We start from the raw sequence: 27,594 nt of genomic DNA on the forward strand, positions 1-27,594 counted from the left end.
CTTTTCACTTACCATCTCCCAGAGATTTCGAAAGGTAGTCTGGCTAGTCTTGTGACTCAGGCAGCTCTGTTACTTTGCTCTCCTGACTAAAATAAAAAACAGCTAGAAAGACTTGCATAGTGATCTAGTTTTCCTGTAAGCAATTGCTATATTTGGTAGAGTGTTGTTGTAGGTTCGCAAATTGTAGATTGTTGAAGTTGTGAGTGGAATAGGAATTCCTAGAAGACTTTTACATTAGAATATTAAATATATTGGAAATCTTGCATCTGTTTAGTATGGGAATTTTGTATCATCTTTGAAGAATAAAGATACAAGGTCTAAGATAAAATATCACTTAAAATGTCTTTTTTTTTTTTCTTCCCTTCACATGCTGCATTTGGGACAAATCAAACACCCTGTGGCTATTTCTTCTTCCTTTGATTTGTTTTTTGTGCATTTCCTGTGAGCCATTGCCAGAATGTAAACGTTTCAGGGTCAGATCAACTTCTGTGGCACAGAGGCCGGTGTTAGTAGCTGATAATCTTTCTGTCTCTCTTCCCCCTTGTTCACAGGCCGGCCTGTGCTCAGGAGCATCCTGGCCGGCCCCGCGCGGGCCCGGCGCGATCCGGCTGCAGCTGCAGCGCCCGGAGCGATGACCCGGGCGGCCCTGCGCTGCGCCGCTAGAGGCTGCTCGATGAACGCGGCCCGCAGCCTCTGCCCCGACGGGGCCGAGTTCGTGTGTGCACTGCAGAAAAACCTTACTGGAGCAGCTCCCTAAAAGGCAACACATTCCTCCTGGCGCCTGGGATAGTGAGGAGCTGCAGAAACACAAGTAAAAGAAAAAACAACGGAAGACTTCCGTTTCTGATTTCTGGGTCATTTTATTTGCTGGTTAGAAGCATAAACAGTTGAAAACAAGATCTTGCTGATTGATGCTATTTCTATTACAGGCAGGCCATTCTGCTCAGTGAAACTGAGGTGAACACAGAAAAATGTATGCAGAAGAGCAAGTTAGAACTCATCAAAAACATCAAGGGATTTCATCTTCGGGCATCCTTCTGAATAACTGCTTAAGGAAAAAGGTATGTGTATATATACTTATATATTTTAAATACGTATCTGTATGTAAAAATAAATGTAGATGCATGTTGTTGAGGAAGGGGTTCCTAACAAATCCATTCATCCTTCTGTCCTCTGTTTCCATCATCTGCTGGAGTTTCCTGTTCAACTCAGATGAGAAAGAGGGGTTGTTTTGTGTTCGCTGGAACTGCTGTCTCTCCAGTAGCTCTACCAACAAAATACTTTATTTTGATGTTTGATAAGGTCGTACAGGGGATCACTGGAGGTTCTGTACTAAACCCCGGATCCCTAAACTTCAAAAACATTATCTAAGACCTTTCAAGCAACGATGAACAAAAACTATATGTGGATGTCATGAGTTCTGATTACCAGAATGAACTACATCATATAAATTAATTGCATTTAACAGAATCTAGAGACAGATTCACAGGAAGAAGAGGTAAGAAAGTATCAGAGCCAAACATGGGCTCCAGAATGACCTCCCAAAATGGACCTCCTGCGTCCTGACACTTCCATCAGCAAGTTTAGTATTGTGGAGCTGAAGGGACAGTCAAGTCAAGAGTTTACTAGTAGGTCAGTGCTGATTCATCTGGGGTGTTGCATTCGTTAAGCAATCATTGAGAAAGAAGCTGCTTCCTGGAGATTAATGGGTGGTGGGGAAGGCTCGATGGCCTGAGGCTGCTTGTGTTGTTAAGAGGTGGCATGGGGAGGAAAACAGCTGGCCGCATGGTATTTATTCATGAGCAAAGCTGACTAACAAATAGGGGCAGGATGTTTCTAAATTACTATTTCAGCCATCAGATTGGAGACCCTCTTGAAAACCTGAATCACTTCATAACAGACTAAAGTTATACTCAAAGGAAGCAACTGTTCATGTGTCTGTGCATACTGCCATAGATGTGGGTTCAGAACTAACTAAAAGGATCACTCAAAGCACATGTAGTCGTGCATCTGATGTGTTGAAAATATCTGTCTTTCATACCATCAGGTTTCTGGGATATTCTGGGAAATAAACACATTCTTGTCTGAGATCAGTTTCTGTCTCACACATTGATGGTATAAAATATTGAAGGATAGTGCTGTACTATTATTTTTCTTCAGCTGTTACATCTGTGCTTTAGCTATCCCTCTGGAAAGATTTGAAACTATAACGATCCAAAAGTCATTTGAAAGATCCGGAGGCTGAAATAGTTGCTGTGGTTATTTTAAAATACTGCTAAGCAGCTACTGGGTCATGAGTCCGTGACCCATTAACTAATGAAGAGTTTGGCTGCTTACTGTTTAATCTCACTTTGTTGCTTTGTCTCCTTCTGTACTTGTATCTGAAGTAAATAACTGTTACCTCTTTAGATCAATATGGGCTGTACTAAACTGATTAGGATTCGTGCCATACCATGCTGTTTATGACACCTTAAGGATGTCTGTTTTTATGTCACCTCTCATACTAACATTATATTAGTTTGAAGGACCCTATCAGTGCATAATATCACGATCGTTCTTCTTGGCGGCAGCACTCACTGAAGCAGCTTGTAGTTAAAACAGAATTTCCAGCCCCAACCAACCCCCAAAAGAAATAGGTTGTGAAACTGCAACTTGATTTAGCTCAAGGCTAGTTAGGGAATCAAGGCTTTTGAAAATTACCTGAAAAACTTACTTGCCAAAACAAGTTTTAAACTCGTGGCTACAAACACAAAATCAGCTTTTTGCCGTGTGTGATGAAAGGGATGTTGCATCACGGCTTGGGCTGGTCTTACAGCTTGCTGAAAGGGGGAGACTCTTTACTCTCGCTCCTGACTGGATGTCCCTGTCTGTGTAGGCTCTGGCAGTAACAGACGGTGCAGAACAAAGTCAGCCTGCTGACTAAAAGGTGCTTTACCGATGGGTTAACGAGTTGCATGTGGTCAGACTCCAGCTGGGCCAAACCACAGCAGGTACAAAGAGATGGGATACGTGAAGCTGGGAGAGAGCAGAGTGGGGAAACAAGAAGGCCATCTCTCTTCTGGCAGTGCAAGCTGTCAAACCAGCTTAGTTGTAGCACTGAACTTTAAAAGGTGTGCTCAGAAGTTTTGCTTGTAAAGGCAAGTGTCAGATTGCAGATTTTTCTGAACAGAGTTTAAATTTGGAATTCAATTCAGATTTGCAGGTGGTCATGTGAGCCTGTTGCCTGATAACTATCCAAACCATTAAAATTTTAAACTTAGGTATTATCTCTATATCAACGTTTGTTTGTTTAATTTCCCTTAGTAATACCATGCAATGAGGCAAAACATACAGAGGTTTGAATACCCTCAGCCCATTTGGCAGTAATCTTACCGTGCCCACTGAGATGAGAAGTGGCAGAGCAATCTATCAGTTTACTGTGATTTTGGCAGTTCCTTGAACTCTAGTCCAGCATTCTCTTAGCAGTGCTGCTGAGACTATTGATTATGGTACCATTCATAACCTTGGGTTTTGTTCTTGTTGTCTGGAGCAGTTCTGAGCAGCAGGCAAAGCCATCCCAAATGTCATAAAATGCCTTTGTTGGCTGTTTAAACTGAAGCAGATGACTTTGAGGGAAATCAGATAGCACGTACCTGCCTTTTCTGGCAGTAGACTCTGGAAGGCTGCACTTGCTGCTGTAGAAGCTCTAGCAGGTAACCGGGGTGTATTATTGTCTTCAGCTGACAAAACTGTTCACAAAGCGAACTTCATCTATACCAGGTGTGGGAGAGTTTTCCTTATTCCGAGGTTGAATAGATCTTTGAAATGCTTTTGGCAGGCCAACTGTTAGTACATATTTCTGTGTTAACTAGTTAATTCACACAGATTATGAAAAATGATTGGCTGTAGGCCACATTAGAGCTGAACTAAGTTATGAATTGTGTTTGCCTTCTGCATCATAGCTTGACTGCCCTCACCTTCATAGTAGAAAATGTTCAAGCAGAGGATGCCGTGGTGTTCAGCTCTAAAGGTTAGTGTAGTAATTATGAAAGCTAAACTGAGCAAATACATGCACATTTACCTTTTAACGTATGTGATGTAGCGTTTCTATTAACAAACACTGCTACTGCTGGATTTTCCTGTGGACTGTAAAATTTCCTTGTTTTTTAGAGCCACAAGTCAAGACAAAAGACTCAGAGTATTTCCTTCTTCTGGGTTGAAAAACTCCTTTTCTCATCCTGCCCCATTGAGACAAGCTGTAGAGCAGTAGGACTGCAGCAGCAGTATGTCTGTCCTCTTGCCCTGGGGGTACTGCATAGTCACATTTTCAAAGGGGACGGAATTCTGGGTGGCCTGTGAAGAAAAATACCTGTTTAAAAAGGGAAAGGGAAAGAATATCCATGGACTCTTCAAGACTTCTGTCTATCACCTCTGTATTATGAAAGTCTTACATCCGATTCCCACATGTCATTATTGTATATAAAAACATACATATTTTATATTTAAAATTGGATGTGTCTATTATCCTGTGGTTTTCTTTGTAGTGCATATGAAGTGTCAGACTTATTACTGTTTGAACATGCCTCCTATATTTTTTTTAGATACATGTACTTGTTTTTATACTCTTCAGGGTAAAGAATGCAAATCGGCCCAGAGAACACCCAAACCTGGGGGAGCAGCCTAATCACTGGGTAGAATTTGACGGTCATCTTCCCAAGACATTAAGGAGAATTATTAGAATTAAGTTGAAGGAAGCAAAGAGAAGGCTAAAGATGATGTACAAATGTGGAGCAGAGGTTTCTTCTATAATGCTTTTGTAAAACATAACCAAGAATCTTTTCATGTGAAGTTAGTAATTTAAAACTGACTTTGCAAATCCAAATGGTATTTTATCAGTGCAGTGGTTCAGCCATAAAAGTATCCTAGGTGCAGCTTAATGTTATGTCCTTCTATTATTTCCTGAACTGTATACAAATTAGTATGGATTATTATTTGAGTGAGTCTGTAGGAGAAAATCCATAGTGAGATAGATGTTGGTTCAGTTGATAGCACTTTCCATTTGACTTGAAGGTGAGACAGTAGCTGCAGAGCACCGGTATGGGCTGCTGTGCCATTGCCGTCTTCCAGAGCATTTCTCACGAGAGGTTCATGGTTTCATGGTCAAACAGAAATGCATCATGATATTGTGTCTACTTAAAGGCCTCCCACACTAATTTCGGCTTTTTGGAGCATGCTTCACTGCATGCCTAAGCCAGTGTGTGGTCTTGCAGAGATTATATGACAGTTATATTCTATTAATATAATTCTACCCTTTAGCCATGGGCAGAGGACACAGTTTTGGAGTTTTCAAACAGAAAATGAAAGCAAGTATTACAAATAACCTGAAAACCTGCATTCACTGAATGTATTGCCATGGTGAAATAAAATGCATCTAAGTAGTGCAAAGGAGTAGGGTACATCAAGCATGACATTAGCAATGCATTCTTTATTCAGAATGGATTCAGGGTCCAGAAAGCATAGTATAACTAATTTATGTAAAAATAATGGCAATAAAGCTTTTCCTTTCTTGCTTTAACTTTCAACAGGAATTCACCCATGTACTCTTCAGGACTAGTAAATTACTTTTACAAGGCCTACTGGAATCTTCTATCCAATGACTTCTATTGAGTGTGCTTAGCAGAAAGCAACAGTTGAACTTGAATGCAGCAAGTTAGCGCTGTGCTGAACGCTGCCTTCACATACGACATCTGTCGTTTCACAACACAACTTCTTGAGAAACTGCACAAATGGTAAGAAATATTTGATCTTTTGCAGGAATGTGGTTTACACCACATTTGGGGTCTTTGCATGGCCTAGGAAAAATTCAGTCAGGATCCAGATTTGGAGTAAAGCCTGCCATTTGAGTTGCTTGATATGGGTGAAGTTCTTTTCTGCGTTCTTAATCAGCAGAAGCATTGTCACTGTCCTGCATGATGTCCTCGTCTCTAAATTGGAGAGAAGTGAATTTGATGGATGGACCACTCAGTGGATAAGGAATTGGCCGGATGATCACACTTGAAGAGTTGTGGTTAATGGCTTGATGTCCAAGTGCAGACCAGTGACAAGTGGTGTTCCTCAGGGGTCAGTATTGGGACCAGGGCTGTTTAACATCTTTGGCGACGTGGACAGTGGGACTGAGTGCACCCTCAACAAGTTTGCGGCCAGCACTGAGCTGTGTGGTGGTGTCAACGTGCCTGAGGGAAGGGATGCCATCCAGGAGGACATTGACAGGCATGAGAGGTGGGCCCATGCAAACGTGAAGTTCAACAAGGCCAAGTGCACATACGGGCTGGGCAGAGAATGGATTGAGAGCAGCCATGAGAAGGACTTGGGAGTGTTGCTTGATGTGGAGCTCAACATGACCCAGCAATGTATATATGCACCCCAGAAAGGCAACTGCATCCTGGGCTGCATCAACAGAAGCGTGACCCGCAGGTCAAGGGAGGTGATTCTCCCCCTCTACTCTGCTCTCCCCCTGCCATGGCAGGGAGTTGCAACTCAAACCATTCTATGATATCTTCATTCCCTTCCAAAGGTCCTGTCAAGCTGATGTCTTTTGATTTGTGGCTAAAATATAATTTCACTGTTTCCAAGTAAGATCAGATATCCTGAGTTTTTGAATCCTCAGAGCATTCTGCCAGTCGTGCCTTCTGTTGTATTAAGGATATCAAGTTGAGGTGCGTGAACTGCAGCTGTGGCCCTCTGGCACGTGTGTACACAGAGGGGGAATGATGAGAGAAAGAGATTATGCACCCATTCTGTGTGGTACTTGAAGTTCGTATCCAACATATGACAGAAAAATTGCTTTCGGCAGTTCAGAAGCAGTCCTAGCTGTACTGGCACGAACTTAATTGTCTTAGGGTTTTAAGGTGCATCCTTATGCGGAGTACATGACAACAGCATAATCAAGATGGAAAGCGATTATTAAAGTTTAAACAAGGAGCAACTGTTGCATAGGTATAGCAACTTCAGAGCAAAGCTGCTTAGACATGAAGACGTTGCTGAGAGGGACGGAGGAAAGGTATCATGAGGAAGCGTTTATGTGGAAGGAACATGTCTCTCCTAGGCAGTCATTGTAAAAACGGGCCCTATGTAATGCTGGTAGAAAAGTGAGAGAAGAATTTTCAAATAAAATGTAAAAATATGAAGTGTATGATGGCATTCTAGTAGATGTGAATTTTACCTTGTTAAGGCAGCTTTTCTTTGCAGCGTCACCTCCTTTCACTGGGGGGAAGAGGGAGACAATAACAACTGTATGTCCTGAATGATGTGTTAATACATATTCAGGTTATACCTGTGATAATATTGTGGGAAACTCATGATTTCTACAGATGTTTGATCATTCTGTGGTGCTATGTACTCAGCTAATATTCTGCATTTTCAGATACTCAAAAGTATTGAAAAATGTAAACCAAAGGAAGATTGTAGGAAGCTTGAGATGCTGAAAGGGAAGAGATCAAGTGTCTGCCTTTGGTCCAAACTTGAAAACACTGACAGAATACAAAGGTGAGGAATGAAAATTATTATACAGCAAAGTATCTGTGTATATGTGCGTGTAGATATACATACATACGGGATCACATATTTGGTGAGCTTGCTATCCAAACACTAACATTACCTTGGTTGAAATAAGATGTGCTTTGATCTAGGAAATAGATTAGGAAACTGAACTATTATATTTTGATTCTTTGAAATCTGACGTTGAAGTCATTGAAGTGGTCCAAACAGTATGTAAGTTAGTGTATACATCTTTATCCTCTAAAGGACTGAAAAAATGAAACAAATAGATCCCCAGCTCTAATTTTCCTTTGTGTATAAACAATGCTTTTCAAATTACTGGGTTTTGGCTCACTCAAGGACAGTGATTCAAATGAACTCCTTGATGTTTCACCCCAAACTAATCGTTCTTGACACATGCTGAAGTTTTTGTTTCATCTTAAAAACGAAGGTGGAAACTGGGGCTTTATAAGTTTCAGAGCATTCCAATACACGTCCTTTGCAACCATTGTGCAAACCATCATGCCCAATGCCAAGTTAAGTTCCCTGTTGAAATGTGACAAATGTTTCTTGTCATCTAGCCTTGATTGTATTGTGGAAAGACAAATGAAGACTGAGGAGCAAATTTTGTATTAAATAGCAGCACTTGACAATGAATATTTGTTGCCCAGGAACCAGAAACTACTGGCCTGAGTTGCACAACTGTTGGCTTACTTATCCCTTTCCTGAAACAGACTTGACTTCTTTTTTCAGCTGAGACTGTATAATCCTGCTCTTTGACCTGTGTATTGCCAGTCACTTAGGATTCTTCTAAGAAAGGCATATTTTGTCTTCTACATGGAAGGAAAATAAAAGTCTGTCTTATGCAGCATATTTTCCATACAACAATGAAGAAGTCACTCTATGATAGTGGTTTTGTAAATCCCTTTGGGCCTAGTCTTGAGAAAGGCAGCTAATCCCAGCAAAAGGCTGGTTTCACATGAAATCTTTGCAGAGCTGTGGAACACATTCCTCCGCCCCCGTTGCCCAGGCTGTTTGCGTACTGGGGCTCTGCTTGTTACTACAGATAAATTGTGCAAATAAATGAAGCTGGCCTTTATTTTACACCTGCTAGTTTTGTTTTGTCACATATAAGCACACAACCTCCTCCTTCCTCCCCGCCCCCTATAGTGTGTGGTGACTCTCGTGGAGACCGCTGTTCCTTTGCAGCAATGAAGATGCACGCACAAGTGGTTGTCTGTCTCTACTGCTTTCAGGCCTGTGCAACCAAGTTGTAATTCTTAAAGTACAAAACCCTTCCCACTGCATTTGAGCCTACATCGTCTAATGCGTGCTGCAGGTTTCATCCTCAGCAAAGTTAAAGTAATAAGTTTTAATTTTCTTTAGCTGTCTGCCTGTAAATATTTTCCTCTTTAAAGAAATCCTGAAGTGAACTTGCATTAAAATGATGTTGATTTTTTTCTGTCCTTTCTTTTAATTGTTGCGATTGCAAAATCCTGGAGGATTCTGAGTTAAATTCCCACAGAATACAATTACTCACACTGACTCCACCTTACTGCTGTGCTAGTAACTGTGTCTTATTCATCATCATTACTATCCACTCAAGCATTAGAAGCTGCTATAATTTGTAACATGCCACAAAAACTGTAAGAAATACTTAATGGTAACGTGAAGTCCCATTTTCAGTGTGCAGTGGTGATAAAACAAAAGATGGTTTTATATCCTGGATCAGGGGGGTGGGTGAGGGAAATCTGTGAAACTCTGGGAAAGATTCATCAGTAAGGAGGTTTGCTGCTTGGTGTGCTTGGGCGCTTTCAGACAGCTCCAGTTTCAGCAGCGGGTTCTGTGCTTTGCTTTTTGTTGGGTTTTGTTTGTTTGTTTTTATTGTACTGAATGTGTGTTTAAAAACTGATTCTTTAAATATACGGTGTTAAAAGAAAACACCGCACATTCTGGTAAACACTGAGTGTTGATAGGACTGACAGATATTTTCATATAATAATTTCAGTTACAGATAAACCAGAAAAAGGAGGATGCAAGTGATCTAGCAATTATACCACGATGCTGCCTCAGCGCACTGAGAGTTGTTTACATGTAATGAACCCTTATCCTGTCTGCTGGATCCAGTCAGCCTGTCATTGCCCTGCTGCAGCGTTTGTATCAGCCCAGGGGGATTTCAGAGGAACCTACCCATTCATTTTCTCCTGGTCACAGAGCAGCCACCAATGCAAAAGCTGGATTCAAACCGATGAAAGGGCAGGAGATATATGGTCAGTATCCTAAGCATCAAATACTTTTGAAAAATACATCTCATGGTAAGCACTTCCCCAAAACCTTGTGTGAACTATTTAACTAGAGCACAAAGACAGGTGACGTGCACTGGCTTTGCCAGCCAGCCAAGATCTTCTGATCTGGCTGTTTATGCCTCTTTACCTCCAGTTACCTCTCTGGAGTACAGGAGGCTGCTCTGCTGAGCAAGAAGTGCTAAGTATGTTCATAAAGGTGTGGCTTAGCTCCCTAGCAATTCCATGGTAACAGGGGCGTAGTAAACTAGCCTTAAGTAAAACAAACAGGCTTTGTGGAAATCAAAAGTTGAGAATGCAAGCTGTTCACATCTCTTTGATTAAAGCAGCTAATCTTTGATTGAGGGCCGTGGGCTCCACCTTGTTCCCCTACACCCAACAGGTTCACACGGGTTGGGTAGATTAAGTCTTGTGCTTTCAATACCAATGCAAATGAATGTTTGTAGTCATTTTTGTAAGATGTGTTGTGAGAAAAAGATATTAAATTTACATGTTATTTTATCACAAACATAACGTTAAGTAAAAGGAAAAGCCTGATATCGTTTATTAAAAATCTCATTACCCTGTACAGAATGGCTTATCTTACACTGGGAAGTACAGAGCAGAACCCATAATACTGAAAAAAATCTCCGCCCTTTGTTATTGAGTCCTTTTGCTTTGTCTTCCTCAAGGGAAATTATGTGTTCCTACCAGTCCTTCACCAGCACAAGTTCAACTCTTACACAAGACAAAGAAGATTGCTTATACTTTCATCTGACTAGGCAGAATTACATTTGTAGACAGTGATCCCTTCTCCGGGAATCTACACGGTGAAAGCACACCTTTTTTGCTACTGTAGTTACACGCTCAGACAGGGATTCCTGCATAGCTAGAAAGTAATCCAGAGACCTGAAGAGGCAAGACCTGTTCTGCAGTCTTACAACTTCCACCTAAACAAAGTAGGTGCAAAATGCTACCCAAGGTGACTCATCTATGACGGTGATAGCCAGCCTGGCTGCCTCTAGGGACAGCTGAGTGTTCAGTAGTGATCGGCCATAGAAAAGCTTGATGTGCCCTGAGGCCATGGCTTTGCGATGCTGTAGGGTAGCAGCACCCCTCTTCCCGTTCCCATGAGTCTTGTTTTTGCCAGGATAGCTGTTTGTGGGACCAGCCTGTGGACCGAGTGAGGGAATGGCTGCATCTTCAGGGACACTCTACCAAAATGAGGTGGTGTGCTGTTCTATTTGCTTTTAACTGAGTCAGATCCAGCTTTCTGAAACTGGATCAATATTTCAAAGCTGATCCACAGCGTAGCCCCACAAATAGTAGTGCTGAGGAGTCAGAGGGGACAGTGAGCCAAGAGTGGGGTAAGGATGAGTGGCTGAGGCTGGGTGAACAAGGTATGCCTGAAATTTATATTGATGTCAAACGTATTTTATTAGGAAAACTACAGTTTAAGTGCACAGCTTGTCATATGTGGCAGGCCAAACAACTCCTAACTATTCTCATTTCATCAGTGGGAGTATGTTTGCTTATAGCACATACTAGGATTTAATCTACCTGAAAAATAATGAAGGAGTAGATTGGACTCCTCTGGCTCCCTGCTCACACAAAGCAAAGCAGCGGAGAGTGTAAAGGAATGGTTGGAAGTTAAAGTTATGCCCTAGACATCTAAGTCACCCAGAGCGGTATCAGTACATGAGCTCTAGTCACTGTGTAGCCTCTCCCGGAATGTGCCAGGCAGCTTTCTCATGTGCATGCCCCAGGGCTCTTTTCCTCACCACCATATATTTTGGTGTAGAAGGGCAAAACCTTCATGTATGTTAACTGGATGATTGAAAGAAATACTTGAGAAAACCAAGGAATGATGAGGTGACATTTCCTGTCAAACAAGGGTGTGCCACATTAGCAGAGCGTTATGGAAAGCAGGTGTGCTAGTACTGGCACTTATAAAACAGCTCTGTCATGGTACATTATCACAGCTCCAGCTTATTGGGAAAGGAAAGGGCAGAACTCATTGCACCCGCTCGCCATGTGCTTAGTTATTATCTGTGTTTATGAAGCAATTCTGTGGCTATTACGTGATAAAATGCACTGTATTGCATCATATGGCGTATTAAATTCAAAATGTATGCAGTATGCCAAATGGAAGAATCTAAGCAGAGCTGTCTTCCCCCCACCCCCCTGCTTTTTTTGTTACTTGAATACATTTCACCTCTGTGCAATATGTTTCTGAAAGAACGTCTATTTTCGGGAATTCGTATCACTCTCTGGTGTCAGATGTATCAGTAAGGACACTACTTCTACCTTCCTTCCACTGTATACTCCACAGCGTATAGAATCCGTCCTCAGGCCAAAGGAAGAAGTGTATTTGCTGAATTATGCTCAGAGGTTAAAGTGAAGAGGGGGTTTGTTGAATAGATACACGGAAATTTATTTGAATGAGAGTCTGATTACTGACAGAACTAACTATATAATACAGTTCAGAGTGAACTAGAGTCTTGATGCAAGCAATTGCATCTAGAGCTGCTGGTGAAAAAATGAGATATCTTTGCAAAAACTGTAGTTGTCTTATCAAGTTACAAACGGTAGAAAATGAACTCATCTGATCTTCCTAGCAACTGGCATATTAGTCCTTCTAGAGTCTGGTACTGAAGAGTCAGGCAAGACCATGTGCTTCCAAGACAAAGACAATAGAAGCTGTACCAGAGGCCTGATTCTTTGGGTAGGTTGTTGCATCCTTGTAATTGGGTAGAGTAGAAGATAGAGCACATTTGAAGTACCCCTGGCAGGTCCCAATCGTTGGTGGTAGAAGTGGAGCAAAACAAACACAATCAAGGTGAAAGAACAAAAAAACCATTGAATGATAGGTCTCCTATCACATCTATTTTGGATGCACATAATTGCATTCATCAGTTTATTATACAAAATACTTGGATGAAATGTTTTTAAAAGCCTAAGGGCTTCAACAGGTGATTAAGTTTTGCTTAAGTTTTGCATTTATATTTTACTTCTATTTATACTGTGGTGAGAAAAAAACATGTATTAGCATGTCTGTATGTGGAATAAGTTTAATTAAATTATAATGAAGAAGCCGGTTAAATATCAGAGCAGCTAAATCAAATGGGAATTAAATATTACAGGAACACACCCTCTTTTTTATCAGGGTTTTCAAGTCAGCTGAGTGCCTGTGATCCAATCCGAATAAAAAGACAGAGCTTTGTAATGTGTGCCAAGGTGCTCCCATGAGGCCAGTGTCAGCCAGTCCCCAGTAAAGCCTGAGAAAACGGACCTTGCATAGATTCATCCTTAACTGTGTGATTTGCGCAGTTGGTTGTCATTGAGCAATTTGGACTTCCAGTGTACAAGCTTTGGCGTTCACTTGATGATCAGTTCTTCCTTTCACTGCTGTATTGCAGAATCGATTATCAGCTCTCAGTAACTGGGAGCAGTGTATAACGTGAGAGTCTTTTGATGTAGATCGTGGCATTCACACGACTTACGTTGTCCAGCTGTTTTTATGTTTGCACGCAAGGTGACTGGAGCTGGATATCTTAAGTTCCAGATGGCTTTGGCTGTCTCACTTTGAAACATCAGTGACTCTGAATGTCAGTGAACTTCTGAGAACTTTCTCTGCATGCATTAATGTGTGGGAATATGGTGGGCTGAATATAATTAATTCATTAAAGGAGTGAATACAAAAATTCTTCTGTGAGAAGTTAAAGGATGACTGGATTTCCTGTCTTGCTATTCCTACGTTTGGAAGCCTCTGAGTCTGTCTGTTAAATATAAAGTATAAAATGGCTCAAACCAAAGGTTTAATGTAGACATCAGGTCATTCTCATTTTCTGTTATGAGGAGTTAACCACTTGTTCTTTTCACAAGAGGATATAAAGTTTACCCTGTTGAACTTTAAACATGCAAAGTAATTTTAAACTTTAGTGTTTGTAAATTAATAAGATTAGTCTATTTAATTGCATTTAAATGAAAGTGAATGAAAGCCAGCATTTTGGCTTTTAGCTATTGTGGTTAATTTTGTTATTGATTTATGTATGTATTCTTTGCTGAAGTGTGGTAGTAAGGATGGTGGTAGGGGTCTTTTTTCCGTCATAGCTGGTATAACAAACAACTCATTATACTAAACCTCATCATTAAACAACAGATTTTTACTGTTGGATATGCAGTCACGCTGACAGACTTACAAACTGTTGTATCCTTTTAATGGACAGAGAGGGTGGGTTGGTAATAGGAGTGATCTAAGGCTGAACATCAGTTTGCTTAAAAACCTGCCACAGAAATAATATTTTCCATTGGATTTCCATTTTCATGTGATACCTGAGACTAGTAAAAAAGTGACCAATTGCAATGAAAATATATGTAGGCAGATTCTAGGGGCTATAAAGCTTCACACAAAGTGAATTTCAGTCCCAGGTAAGGTAGATTAAAAGGTGCAGGAAGTACTTGCATATTCATCTCATTAGGTAACACGGCATGCCTAACTTACTGCAGCTTGAAGATGCTGCCTCAGCTGGTTGCAGTGAATGGTTTGAAAATTCAGCAGTGAGGTCAGATTGGGCAGTAGGAAGAAGTTTCTCCTGGGCAGCACAGTGCGGCTTTGGAACCTCCGCCCGGGGAGCCGTGCAGCACCCGGCCCGACGGCGCGCCGGCCGGTCCCGGCCGCGCGGGCTGCAGCCCCGGCTTGGGCGCCGTGGTGGGCACGAGGACCTCCAGAGGTCCCCACCAGGTCACCGTGCAGTGATTCATTCCAGAAAGCTCTGGTAAATTTTTGGAAGGAAAGCATTATTTCCAATGAGGGAAAAATCGAAATTCACTGTCTATTTGTTGCAAACTCTTCACTTAAATGTAAATCTATAATATTAATCTAAGACACTACTATGCATGCATGTTTGACCTGTCCATCAATTGCACTGAAAAGTAAATGCTTAGATCTTCAAAAGCCTGATACCTGTAATCTGCAAAATGTGGCTAAACAGCATATACCTGTCCTGCAGTGGGAGCCAAGCCTGTATCAAACCTTTGTAGCGTTGAGACGCTGGATTGATAGGCAGCCCGTAAAGGAGGGAAGTGACATAAAATAGCAGGGAAAGTATTTTCGTTTTTATTTATCTAGCTTAGTCACCAGTTTTATGTTTTAATTTATCTGTGAGTCCATGGAGATTAAATTCCGACTGATGCAGGATTCTAAATGAATGCTTTCAGTAAGGTTGGTGGGGCTAGTATCTGCAGGGCAAGGACCCACTGGAATCCACCTTTCTGAAACATTTTTGCATATTGCCCAGCTTTTGTGCATATCCCGATGGAAATTATTTCAAGGTTCTGCACTGCATTGTAGCCATGACAGACCTACCTGGCAGACAAAACGTCAGATCTCTCCTAACATCTGGACAGCAATCAAAGAACACTGTTGAGCAGTTGTTCCCATGCCCTTTCCCACTCATTTGCTCTTAAAGAAAGGATGCCAGAAAATTCCTTACATATCGGTTTATGTTTCAGGAGTTACAGTAAGCTCCTCCTTCAGAAAATATTACTGCAGATGCTTATAATCCTGTCCAGAAGCCAAGCACTGAATGGGTCTGAAATCTAAATGTCTTTTCCCATGTGCTTATAGATCGCTCACAGATCTTTTACTTGCTGTGCCAGTTCGGTCTGGAGATGCTGATGCACACAGAGGATTTACCACTACCCGTGTTGTCCAGTTAAACACCAAGGCTCCGTACTTACTTAATTTAGCGTCTCTGCTTCTCAGAACCACAAAATGATTTTGTTTAGAAGAGGCCTCTGCAGGTCACGTGGCCCATCGTCCCCGCCCCACCAGCATGCCCGTTTTGGAGTTAGACCACGCTTGGAAGTTAGTTAACTTTTCTCAGGGCATTTCAAACAGTTTTACAAGGTTAATCATCATCATTGTCTTCCTTTTAACTGATGAGTAAAGTATCCATGAGGAGGACAAATAACTTTTCAATATCATACGGGTTTGGAACAGGAGACTGATTTTTAGCTTCCCCGAAAGGTAATTGGAGTATTCTTGTAGATCTGAATGTGGCCAAGATGTTATTACTCCAGGTCTCATGCCTCCGAGTTTCACACTCCTTTTTTATTAAGAAGGCTGTAAGAGAACTTCAGTGATTAGGAAATCCAGTCCACAGGGGGTTTGATAATAATGTGGTAAAGGTAAAAGGGGGAGGTGGTGTTTCCTTCTCTATAGTTTTTGTCTTTCTTTGTCTTGATTCATGAAACTGGGTAGTGTGCATAGTGAGAATGAAATTGTCACTGCAGGTTTGTCCATTACAAGCACAATGCATTTAATGAGCTTCTTCAGCATTCTCATGTGATCTAACTGTAAAAGCATTCTATTTTCCAGCTTGTTTGATTAAAAAAAAAATCACAATACTGAACTTGCATAACAATGAATGTCCATCTTTAAAACCTTTATTCTCCATCCAGTTACGTTTATGAAACATTATCCTTCCATGGAGCCTACGAACAAGAACCTCTATAAACATGCCTGCCAGGATTAAAGCTAAAGGTGAGCAATAACTCTTGATTTCAGCAAGATCTTGGTTACAAATTAACTTTGTTAACGTTCAATGTACAAGGGCTTGTCCCACATGTTGTTTCAGGAAGTGGATCCTGTTGCTGCTCTATGGAGACAGGTGATCTCATTTCTTCACATTTTTTTGATCAATAAATCCAGAGACTTTATAATTAAGAGTTGCATGCAGAGAGACTGAAGCTTCTGGACAGAAGGTGAATGGGAAAGCAGTTGCATAATCTGATGCTTGAAAATGTCTGAAATCCCAGGAAGGCCAGTGTTTGTTTAAAGTTTTATTTTAAACATGTTAGAATATGTTTGAAGCCAATTTAGCTAGAATAGTTGAGCTAAGCGAGTAACAGTAGAAATATATGAGTCAAGATAGTTTAACAGTAGAAACCAGATGGGTTTTCTAGGAAGCGATACTGCATTTTATTAGATGAGCTAGTAAAACTGTCAAAAGCATACAGGCTTTTGGACTCACTAGCCTTTGATACCATGCGTAGATTTCAAGTGAGTTTCCAAGGGTCTTTGGCATTGATATGAGTAGAACTTCTTTAGTTTGACATGTTGCTATAAGTAAATTACAATACTTTTTTCTTTCACATTAGGTTAGGTAGGTATTGGTATTCTGTGTTCCAATCCAGTGAAGCCTGTGAGCATATATATCAAGCTGGCCAAGAATATATAGTGTGTATGATCTTCTATAGACATCTGCTAATTATAATCCCTTTTTGTATGAAGTAGTTACGTATTAGGGCTATGGAATGACACCCTCATGAAGGCAGGTAGGTGATATCAGACCGGTTCTTTCGTTCTGTAACATAGCTTCAGGTAAAATCTGTGCTTACACTTGTGTGTACAGACACCACCGCTCCCCCGACACCCCCATGACGTATATGTATGTGTATTTGGGAGGGAGGAACAGGTTGAGATGAGAGGAACAGTTCTCACGCTTGAAGTCAGTGTGCATTTCTCATTGTTATTACAGACTTAAGGGATAAGAATCATTCCGTATACTTAGGAACAGGCTGTTATGCTGCTTCCTTACTGCTATATCTAAGGGATATACCTAATCAAAAGGAATAGGAATGTTTGGGGTTTATTTTCTACCGAGGAGTTCTAGACACACATTGACAGAGGACAAGACAGATGTTGCATAACTTCTGAGGATTTGCCCGTTCTGTAACAGCAGTCTGCCTTCAGGATTGCTTTGGGGCAGCTGCACGTGAGCTGCAGAGACAGCAGCTGAGACACATTAACAGGTGCCTTGTCCTGCCCAGCGAGATGCACCTGTGCACTGCGAACTCTGCCGGCCTCTGCCAGGGAAATACTTGCAGTACAGGAATTCCCAGGGAACTCGCATGAGACAGCATCCTCCAAGTGCAGTTTACTGTAATTGAAATACGTGAACATAGTCTTGCTGATGGTGCTAGCATGGGAATCGGGATTTGCTGAAGGAGGTCCATAGTAACTGCTATAATTAACCTATTATTAAATTAGCATGTTAAAAGAAAAAGAGAAAATGTGATGTTAATATTTAAACCCATCACATAATCACAGTTAAATGTCCAGCTCTGTATTTTCCCATCAGTAGCTAAATGGCAGCACTGTTTTTTATTCAGTGAAAACTGTATTTCAACACAACATTAATATTGAAGTACAAACTGAGGATTTAATTGAGCAGAAGAAAAATTGTGACGTGTCTAAGTTGCAGCATTTGGCCTTTAAAAACCATTAGTAACTCATCAGTGGTGGCAATAGGAAAAATAACGTGGTCAAAACAGTTTAGAGGCTTTTTGATTTTCATTTTTGCTTTAAAATAAAATTGAGTTTGACGATGTCTGCAAAAATGGTCCAAGTCCCCGATGTTACAAATATTACTACTGCTCCCATCGAGCAGAAATGCTTGGAGGAGTATTTTTGTAGCAGCTAAGCTAGGCGGTGTTTTCCTGTTGTAGACTCTCACCTGTGAAACAGAAAAGAGGTGTAGAGAAAAACTGCCAGTCTTTGGCTGCATTTAATGCCCAGGAGATAGTTCTTCACTGAGCAGTTACAGCATAGAGAATACAAGGTTTATATTTCGGGTTTGTAAAACGTGGTAGATGTGCACCTTCTCCCAACAAAAGAAATATTTTAATAGGACCCACCTTTGCAAATCATATGCCAAGTGGGGCCTAAAATGTAAATTACTTTCTGACTGTAATATCCCTTAAAAATTCCTGTATAATACCAACTCTCATTATACACGAGCGTTGGTAGCTCAGTACATAGACAGCAACGTGCGCGAAAGGTGAGGACTTCCGTGCATTTCAGAGCTAAGTCACAGGTTGTGTTTCAGTAACCGTAGGTGTATATTCTTCGGATTTCCAAGGTAAAAGGGGACTCGGTAGGACTGCACTGTCCCCCGGGTCCCCCGTCCGCCTGGCGAGGGGCCGCGGGCGCGCAGCGGGAGCGCGCACCGCCCGCCGTGCCCAGCGCCGGCCGGCAGCCCGCGGAACCGAAAGCAGGTAGAGGCACTTCCTGCAGGCAGAATTGAAGAGGGAGAAAGGGAGTTTTCCTCTGATCTCCCTCAAAAACCAATCAGGCCAGATCAGCCAGGCGTTGATTCTCCCTCCGTCCCTCCTACACCTTTTCCGAAGGCCCAATGGCCTCTTCCCTCTGGGAGATTGACTAGAGTCACATGAGCCGCACCAAGGGCAGGTAACTTGGGAAGGGGGAAGCTGGGCTCCTGCCATGATGTCAGAGGGAGAGGAACCCAGGGCTCGCTAATATCACCTCCCCATCAGCCCGGGAGAAGGAGGTCACCGGGAACAGGTAGAGATGCACGCTTTCTCCATTTTTTTTGGTCTCAAACACCTTTATCTCCTAAATAGCTCTTTCTCTATTCTTGATATTGTGACTCCTCGTTCGCTCCTTTCCCCTTTGATCACTTGGAGGTAGGGGGTGAGCCTTTGTGGGATTTGTTTTGTTCTTTTGTGTGTGTGTGTGTCCTTTTTTTTTCTCTCTCTTTTTTTGACCTCTGCTTTTGATTGTAGTTGTTTCCCCCTGTGGTCATGACGGCTTCGCACAGTGACTCTTTGGTGGTGTTGTTTGGGGCAACAGCTGGTGCATATGGGGCTAAACTGGGTTCGGATGAGAGGGAACTAATTCTCTTGGTGTGGCAAGTTGTGGATCTACCCAGCAAGAAGGTATGGCTTGGGGACCCGGGCCGAGGGCGCGTTTCCCGGGCGCAGGGCGAGCAGCCCTGCCCGGCCGCTCGCCGCCTCCCCGGGCCCGTCCGTGCGCTCCGCAGGCGCACCGAGGGGAGGGAGCGGGGCCCCGCGCCCGGCGGTCATTCACTCATGGGGCTAGCCACTCCGGAGGGTCCTTTTTGTTCCGTTCTAAGGGAAGAAGTAGCAGCTTTGAAAGAGAGTTTGGCCGCTTCCACCCCCCTGCCCCGTCTCCCTTAAAACGTCTGCGGCTTCAACTTCGGAGATGACTACGGGCTTTTGAAGGTTCAAAACAAAAAGCTGCCCTGGGCAGGCTCCAAACGTGCATGCTTTGTGGGAGCTGTCTCGGGTAACCGTTGGACCCTCTCTGGCCTGCTGCCGGAGGCACTTGTTTTTTTCTTTAACCAGTGTTGAGTAAACTTTAAGAGAACACTGAATTCCTTTAAATTTTAGGCTGATCTGGAAATATGGTCTATTTTTTTCCCCAAAAAAAAGCCCTATCATAAACAAGAGTCCCTCAAGAGATGAAAGGCTTTGATAAAATAAACCTATCAATTTTATGAATAGATTCAGGAACCTGCCTTAATATTGTGTGATCTCCCCTTTGCAGTTAACAAGTCTCACAAAAACCGGTGCTAACTGCAGGAGGTGTCCCGTGAAAACCGGCTGTGATTCAGCGCAGCAGAGAGCGTGGCTCTCCTGGGCGGGAGGGGAAGAAACCGAGGCTAAAGGTTTCGGTTTGTGAAATCCACAAATGCTTTTCTCGTTGTGATTGTTATCGGGAACGCGATACTGCACCTTTCTGATTTTACTGCAGTGTGAACGCTTTGTTCAAAAGAGCTAATTCGATTGTTCCTCACTTCTGCCCGTAATTTCTTTAATGTTTTTAGGTAGGGGCGCTACACAAATCCCTGGTGAAAGCAGACAATTTGGACTTAAGTGACCAGTGTCGTGAAGTGACTGGCTTAACAGCAGAGGGGCTGGGCAAAGCGGAGCCGCTGGACCAGGTTCTTCAGCAGGTGAGGCGCTGCTCCTGGGGCAGGGGCTCTTGAGGGTGAAGCCTGGGGACGAGATTCAACTGATCTGATAAAAGAAATAGACTTTAATTTTGCCTTGCACTTCGAAATCACTAGCAAGCTTTTGTGCTTGTTTTAAAGCGAACCCCAAAATACCCTGAACCATTTGAAATGAGAAGCCCATAATTCTGAAATGGTTGAGTACAATAGCAGCGTACTTGAGCAGATGCTCTAGTCCTTGGAAGATCTGGCTGCTGATTATTTTGATGGGTCTGCTTTTATTCCAAATTTCTCTTACTTAAGCCTTAAAAGAGTAGGCTGATAAGAGCACAACTTAATTTAGCAGTGCTAATTAGACTTTCAAAATTTGGGTGGTATGTTTTAATCTGCAGATTTGCTGCTGTATATTTAAAACCGTGACCTTTTCTAACTTGTTTTTCTTAGATTTAGTTGAAATCTTCAAAACTATACTTTCATAAAACATCAGCTGTGCATGTTCTGTATCACACTTTTCCAGATGAGCTTAATTACTTTAGTGGATTATAAAGTGGTTTGGTTTGTTTTTTCGCAATTTCTATATTTTGCTCTTTGGCTCATTTAATATCGCATTAAGACAGTAAATCTGTCAATTTGTATGGTCTATGCGGTTCAAGAGGCCCTAAGTTAGCAAAAAAATGTAACGCGACTAGTGTATACATATGCAGTTCCTGAAAGTTTGCTTGCTTTCACTGCCTTTTCTAGATACGAAATGTGCTTGAATGGAAAAATACAATAGTGCATTTTTGTGTAACACATAAAACTGGCTTTCCACACCTTGTCTGAATCATTCGTAGGTGTGTTTCAGCAAGAAACTTGCTCAGGCAGTAGAACAGGTTCGTGTTGCTGTAACTCCTGGTGACACGGTTAACTTGGCAGACCAGGCCCGAACCCTCTTTGATACCGAATGGTTAACGCCTCGCTCTGGAGTATTTTTGAAAACAGAAATGTGTAAGTTTTCTGTGTCTTAAAACCTGTCAGCATTAAATGCAGGTGGCATTTGTTCTACCTGCACCGGTTTTGCACAAGTCCACAAACAAAAGGTGATTTTTTAAAAATTATTTATTTCTTTTTTTAAAGCTTCAAAATAACCCCTGAGAAAATGTGCAGCTGCAGGTCTGATCTTGTCCCAGATCTTGCACTGAAGACATCTGGAACAGCTTAGCCCAGTACACTCTGTTTACCTTTATAACAGACACACTTTAATTATACTCAATACTTTATGAGATTGTATCTTATTGCCGTAAATTGCACTGTAGGTGGGTCTGCTTTAGCAAATAAAAGGAAATACTGCCTTCGTGTGTAGGTGGGCAGAAACTCTTGAAAAACAACCATTTTTCTCCTTTTTGTTGCACATATCTATGCAACGAAATAATAATTTTGCTGTTATTTGTTGGATGCCGGTTGTGGTGTGGCCGGTTCCACCGCGGGCCGCCTGGAGCACACCTTATCTAAGCTCGTCTCCCTTCCCGGCCGCGTGTCCTGACTGCGGGGGAGTTCGGAGAGGAATTAAGTCATCCTCCCACGTGCAATGGCGGCAAACAGCAAAATTACATATTCTTTAATAGCCGATCCTTTTCAGCGTTTTTGAAGACAAGTCCATTAAATTTCTTAATGGCACCATGCATTGTAAGGCCGAGTCGGGTGTTTGTCAACACAAACAGTTTTTCCTCCGTGGAGTGTTTTGACTAGCAGAAGCACAGGTGGGTGAAGTGGTTACTTGAAAAGGAGGAGGAAGAGGAAGTAGACTTTACCTTGATTGAGATAATGTTATGGAGTATGTGAAATTAGCTTTCCACACCCTGTTTGGGTTGTGGTAGAGAATTTGATGATGCAGCTGAAACTTTAGCACACATCTCAATCAGGGAAGCGAAAGTTTTGGTGTTTGCTTCTGGCTCTTGCCTGGGGTTCCCAGTCTCTACGTGTAGTGGGAAGTGAGAATCACTGAGCACAAATCCATTGTGACTTTTATCCGGTTCAGAGGCCTCTCCCAACCTCAACCATTCTGTGATTCCGACGCTGTGATTAGTAACTGGTAAACAACAGATCAGCTACTGCGGGCATGGAGTTTTTCCACTGACCGCAGAAAACCTCCTCCTAGTACTGTTTAGTTCACTTTCCAGCAATGATGGATCTACCAAAAGCCTGTAATCTGTGGTTAAGCCTTTACTCTGCTTGTAACAAGGCACTTCAACAAATGACGCGTTTCAATTTTACTTCGTATTCCTACAGTGTTACATTCACATGACTTACTGCTTGCGTTTGTCTTAAGTATTCTAAAACAGGATTCCCCGCCGATATCTTTTTTCTGTGTCATTTTACCAAGTAAGGTTCTGCAGCACCGTGCCCCCGATAAGCGAGCCGTTTGCTGCAGTGTATGTTCTGTATGCTTTGCTGCAAGCTTTTAACACTGTACTTGTCCAGGGTAACAAGCATTTGATTCCACAGATGCTACTGCATTTATGGGATCCAGCTATGTTTTCTGATGGTCATGTGCAATGTTTTGATAGTTATGTTTTGGGTGGGGAGGTGAGATCCTGGTCACGTACAAATATAAGGGAAATAATGACTATAATGTCATTAAATAATGTCATAAGCCGCAGTCTGCCTAACGTGTTCAGTTCAACCTGTCTCTTGGGCCAGTGATGGGGACGCTGGAGCTGCTGGCTGAGCTGCGGTGGTGCAGTTGCAGGGAGCTTCTGAGCAGAAAAACCTGAGGGCTTCTTTGAACAAAGTCAGTGGGAGATCTCCCGTTGGAGTGTTTGTTTGGGACGTCCTGAGCCTGTGATGTGCTCTAAACACGCGTTACCTGCTCCTTACCGAAGGGAGTAGTGTCCTCTGTTCCTTCCTGTGTTACTGGGACGTTCTTGCTAGGTTTTGTTGTTCAGATCTTCAAATCACAGGACTGGCTTATTTAGCATGTTATTTATATTTTCCTAAATAACTGCTGGAGCTTTGTGGTTTCATGGTTTCCAAGCCATTAAAGGGAGAAAATTGTTTTTGGGTTGCTCTCTGAAACCTTGCAGGAATGGATGCTTGCTTCTAAAGAGCAAAACTGAAATGAATTTGCCTTGCTTTCAGCCCCGTGACTCTGTCCTCAAAACACCGGCATCTTCACGTGCTTCTCTGACTCTCGCCATGGGGGTTCTAAGTTAAAAACCGAATGCGAAGTTGGAAGTGGTGTGGGTTTCTTTATCCCTCTCACACAGAACACCAGGCTGAATCAGCATGACTTGCCTTAAGACATGTTGCTTTCCTTTTGCAAGGCTGTATTTGCATGTCTCCCTGACAAAGGAGAAGTCTAAGAAAAGCTTATAATTTTGGAGAGCTGTTTGCAGTATTTAGCTGTAATTACCATCTTAATTTGAATGATATATATTAGAAGATCTCATGAGAGCTGGATCTGGTTTTGGACATGGTGCAAACATCCAACTTTAATCTATGGATAGCCGTTTAAGTAAAATTGTTTGAAAGGCTGTCCTAGTCTTGCTGATCTTTCATTGCATTGTACATTAAACTCAGTGCATCAATGAGAGATTAGATTCGTATTCTTAATCATAGACAGACAAAGCTGGGCCTCTTTCCCCCGCTCCCAAACTGGGCACAAACTGGGAACACAGAGGGGCTGCCACTTCATCTGGTGATAGCGAGTTACCGGTTCTCTAAAGCATGTTCGAATGCCTATTGATCGTCCAGCTGAGCTGCAGGTGCAGTTTATTTTCTCCTGTATCAGCAAATTCAGCAAGAAACAAGCTGGTTAGATGAGCATTTGGAAACAAATGGGATGGGGAGAGAGGCGGAAGAGCCAGTGAATTCCTCTAACCTGATAAACCGGTTACAACTCTTTTTTTAAAGAGAAACTTGTTCTGCAACCTCTTCACAAAGTGCTAGCAGAAACTTCCCTTGGCTGCCTTGCCGGCTGTCACAGCTTCATTTTGAGCACGTTATTTTTTAATACATTTTTAATACACCTCTGAACTTTTAGACTGCAGAAAAAAGTCTTAAAATGCAGAGTGTTGTTCTGGTTTGTCTTCTTGCCTTGTGTTTGTTTGTGGTTTTAGTCTTGTGATTGGTCTTCCAGTTTCAGATTATTCGATGGCTGCATCTCAGTGAAACTCTTACCAGGGTCTGTATTTTGGACTATTTGCTGGGTTCCACGTTTTGGAGCGGGCGTTGGGCAAACCCTTGCGGGTGTTACTGGGCAGGCTGTTCTCTCCACAGCACATACGCAGGCGGCGGTTTCCCAGGGTTTGTCTCCAGCAGTCAGGCTAGCTTCTTTCTTGCCCCTGCTCCATACTTTGCCGTCTTTTTGTTGTGTCAGGAGCTCTTTGTGAAGCTGTGCTGTAAACAGGATCACTGAAACGAGCAGGTAGGGTGGGAACTTCTAACGTGCTTTGCTGTCCAAGCTCACGTCCCATGAAACTACACCCTTTAATTTCATTTTCATGATCCAACATGTTTGACGGCGATACTAGCTTCAGGTATTTCTGCCCCCGCATCATGTTCTCGAGCTGCAGTTGCATGCAGGCTGTCTAGCGGCACCTTTCACTGGGTGGGTGCTGCTGCACGGCCTCCCTCGCCTGCGTGCTGCTGGCGCAGAAGCCTGTGGGGCAGCGGTGCCGTGTGGTGTACGGCGCGGCAGGCGAGGTGGTCTGTCTGGGGGCAGCCGCAGCGCTCAGGTGTGGACGGGCAGCGTGGGTGAAAGGAGAGGAACTTTTTAACATAGTTTGGCCACCAAACAGTTTGTATTATGAAACTGTGGCCTTGGGCTGGTATCAGCACCGAGGATTTCCTGACAGACACAAGATGTCCTTCAGGTTGTCAGGGCAGGTAGGTCATAAACTCCCGCTCTTACAGGAGGGCTGCGTATACTGTGTGCATATAGCCTTATGCAAGGTTCTTACTACATATTAGCATGTAATAGCTCCCTAGTTCTATTGATAAACATAATTCAACCAATGCTTATCTATGTTTGATACCTAATATTGGAGTATGGTCAGTCTTTGTGGTGGGGAAGTAAGGCCGTGCTGATGCTTCCTGTAGCTGCAGGCTGTTCAGTGCGGGATTGTTATTGTCTTTAGCAATGAAATGGATGGCTAACTCCTGTTTCAGAACCCTGGCTGCAATTCTGCTGTCGATGGTACAAGTAAACCAGGTCCCACCATGTTGCAATTGGAACACACAAATCTGTTCTCTTAGAGAAGAGTTAATACCAAAACAGTTTTTCTGCTACATATATAATGTATGTATACGTGAATATACGTGTATAGATCATCTGCGACCTCACTTAGGCGTTCCTGCTCCAGCAGGGTGATTGGACTAGATGATCTTTTGAGGTCCCTTCCAGTCCCAAACATACTGTGATACTGTGATGTGAACGTATTTGTTATTGGCAGCATTTGTGTTCTGCTAGGTTCTGTGGAAAAGCAATAACATCAGCTGCTCTGAAGGCTGCAGTACTCTCATCTGAATTCCTCGCGTGTTCTCTTAAACCTTGCTTTGTTCCTGTGCTTAGGTGTATTTCACTTCAGAACGTGTGGAGAGTTAGTTAAAGAATTTGTCTGAAGCTGCATATTCTTTTGTCTGGAAGCCTAAACAGTGGTAGTCCTGGCTAGCTGGCCTGTCATTTTCTGACAAATACTGGCACTGGCATTCTGATTTTAACAGAAGTGAATCATTTGGCCCTTTGGTTTGAGGATAAGCCTGAGTAGACTTTATGATAACAAATGCTGCTGCTTGTTCTGGTGAAGTTAAACAGTAACATTAAATCTCTTAGCAGGTCTGGGTGGATTAGCATATATAGAAAACCAAACTCCACTGTGACCGGTCCAGAGTGCTTGCGACGCCTGCCTGAGCGTCGTGTTGCGCGGTGTCTGACGACTGTCTCACTGGCATATTTCCGTTCTCACAGCCATAATACTGTACCCAAATACTTGAATTTCTCTTGAAATTGTACTTGCAGCTTTTTTGAAGTCATTGTCAGACAGTAAAATGCAAAGTAGAAGCCTTTTAATACAAAGATTGCTGGATTATGTGATCCTCAAAGACTTTGAACTTCTTTCCTCTAACTTGGTGTAAGTAGCTGCTGAAAAAGTCACTGGAAATGAGTTAAAGAACTGTTGTCAGGGTTTTCAAAAGTGGCTGAGAAATAATGAATGACAAATAAAGGATTTGTTTTCTCCCATTTTGACAATACATGTACATGCAGTGCTTCTGCCAGTTCTTACATGTTAACATGGAAGCAGCATAGAAAACTTTCCGTGGATGCTCTGGATTTTTCTAGGAACTTCCACTGTTTCCCTCTTCCTTGGGTGGCACTTTGTGGATCTTATCGCAGCCTGTGAGAACCTTGCGCGGTTCTTGCGTCAGTGCGTTGGCTTACCCAGGAGCTTTTCCCTTTGTGCCTTGCACCCTCGGGTGTCCCGCGGGAGCTGTTGGGGAGCCGGGCGCTGCCGAGCGAGGGGCTAGAGGGGCGGTCCCTGCCGGCGCGTTGCAGCGCGGCTGCGCGCGCCGTTTGCTTTCAGGGTGGTGCGCGGGTGCTGGAGCTGATGTTCCTAGCAGAGCAGCGTTGTGCGCAAAACTGAAAATGCTAACTGGAGATTTTTATGTTTTTGAGCAGCTTACATTACTTACATAAGGTCAGCCCTGTTTTGTTTTGTATTTTCTGTGGTTAAAATTGGAACCTTTATGTGTCTTTATCAGAAACTTACTTAGTAATGCTCCCATTTTCCTCACGTTCCTGTCTTTGCCATCTCCTGTCTGCTCTGGAAAAGCATTTTTATTCATCATAATTGCTGCTTTTCATAAAAACTGCAGAGGTCTCGTGTTGTTGCTTTCCTTCATGATCAGTTTGTGTTAGCCGCAACCTTATTGCAAAAAGGAAGAAAATATTGATGTTCTGGAAGAGAACTTATTGTGCGTGTCTTAAGGTACTGAATTAGGAGTAATATTTGCTTTACAAACCATTTTTTAGTGCTTCA

General features: G+C 42.6%; 1 protein-coding gene across 12 annotated transcripts in view; it reads left to right on the forward strand.

The window, feature by feature from the left end:
• Positions 1-714: 714 nt before the first annotated feature.
• Positions 715-27,594, forward strand: part of ESRP2 (epithelial splicing regulatory protein 2) — a 62,349-nt gene continuing 35,469 nt past the window's right edge. For 2 of the 12 annotated variants that reach the window (XM_005507115.3, XM_065028500.1), the window contains exons 1-3: positions 18,825-19,167; positions 19,389-19,541; positions 20,453-20,581. In XM_005507115.3, the coding sequence (XP_005507172.2) occupies positions 19,407-19,541; positions 20,453-20,581 (264 nt within the window). In that variant the 5' untranslated portion in view covers positions 18,825-19,167; positions 19,389-19,406. Of the gene's footprint in view, positions 812-929; positions 1,062-5,564; positions 5,769-7,402; positions 7,525-9,523; positions 9,786-16,262; positions 16,345-16,848; positions 19,168-19,388; positions 19,542-20,452; positions 20,582-25,132; positions 25,445-27,135; positions 27,253-27,594 lie in introns of those variants that run through there. The other 10 variants (XM_065028499.1, XM_065028496.1, XM_065028495.1 and 7 more) reach the window with 10 other exon arrangements.

This window comes from Columba livia, chromosome 13 (genome assembly GCF_036013475.1).
Source record: "Columba livia isolate bColLiv1 breed racing homer chromosome 13, bColLiv1.pat.W.v2, whole genome shotgun sequence".
NCBI lineage: Eukaryota > Metazoa > Chordata > Aves > Columbiformes > Columbidae > Columba > Columba livia.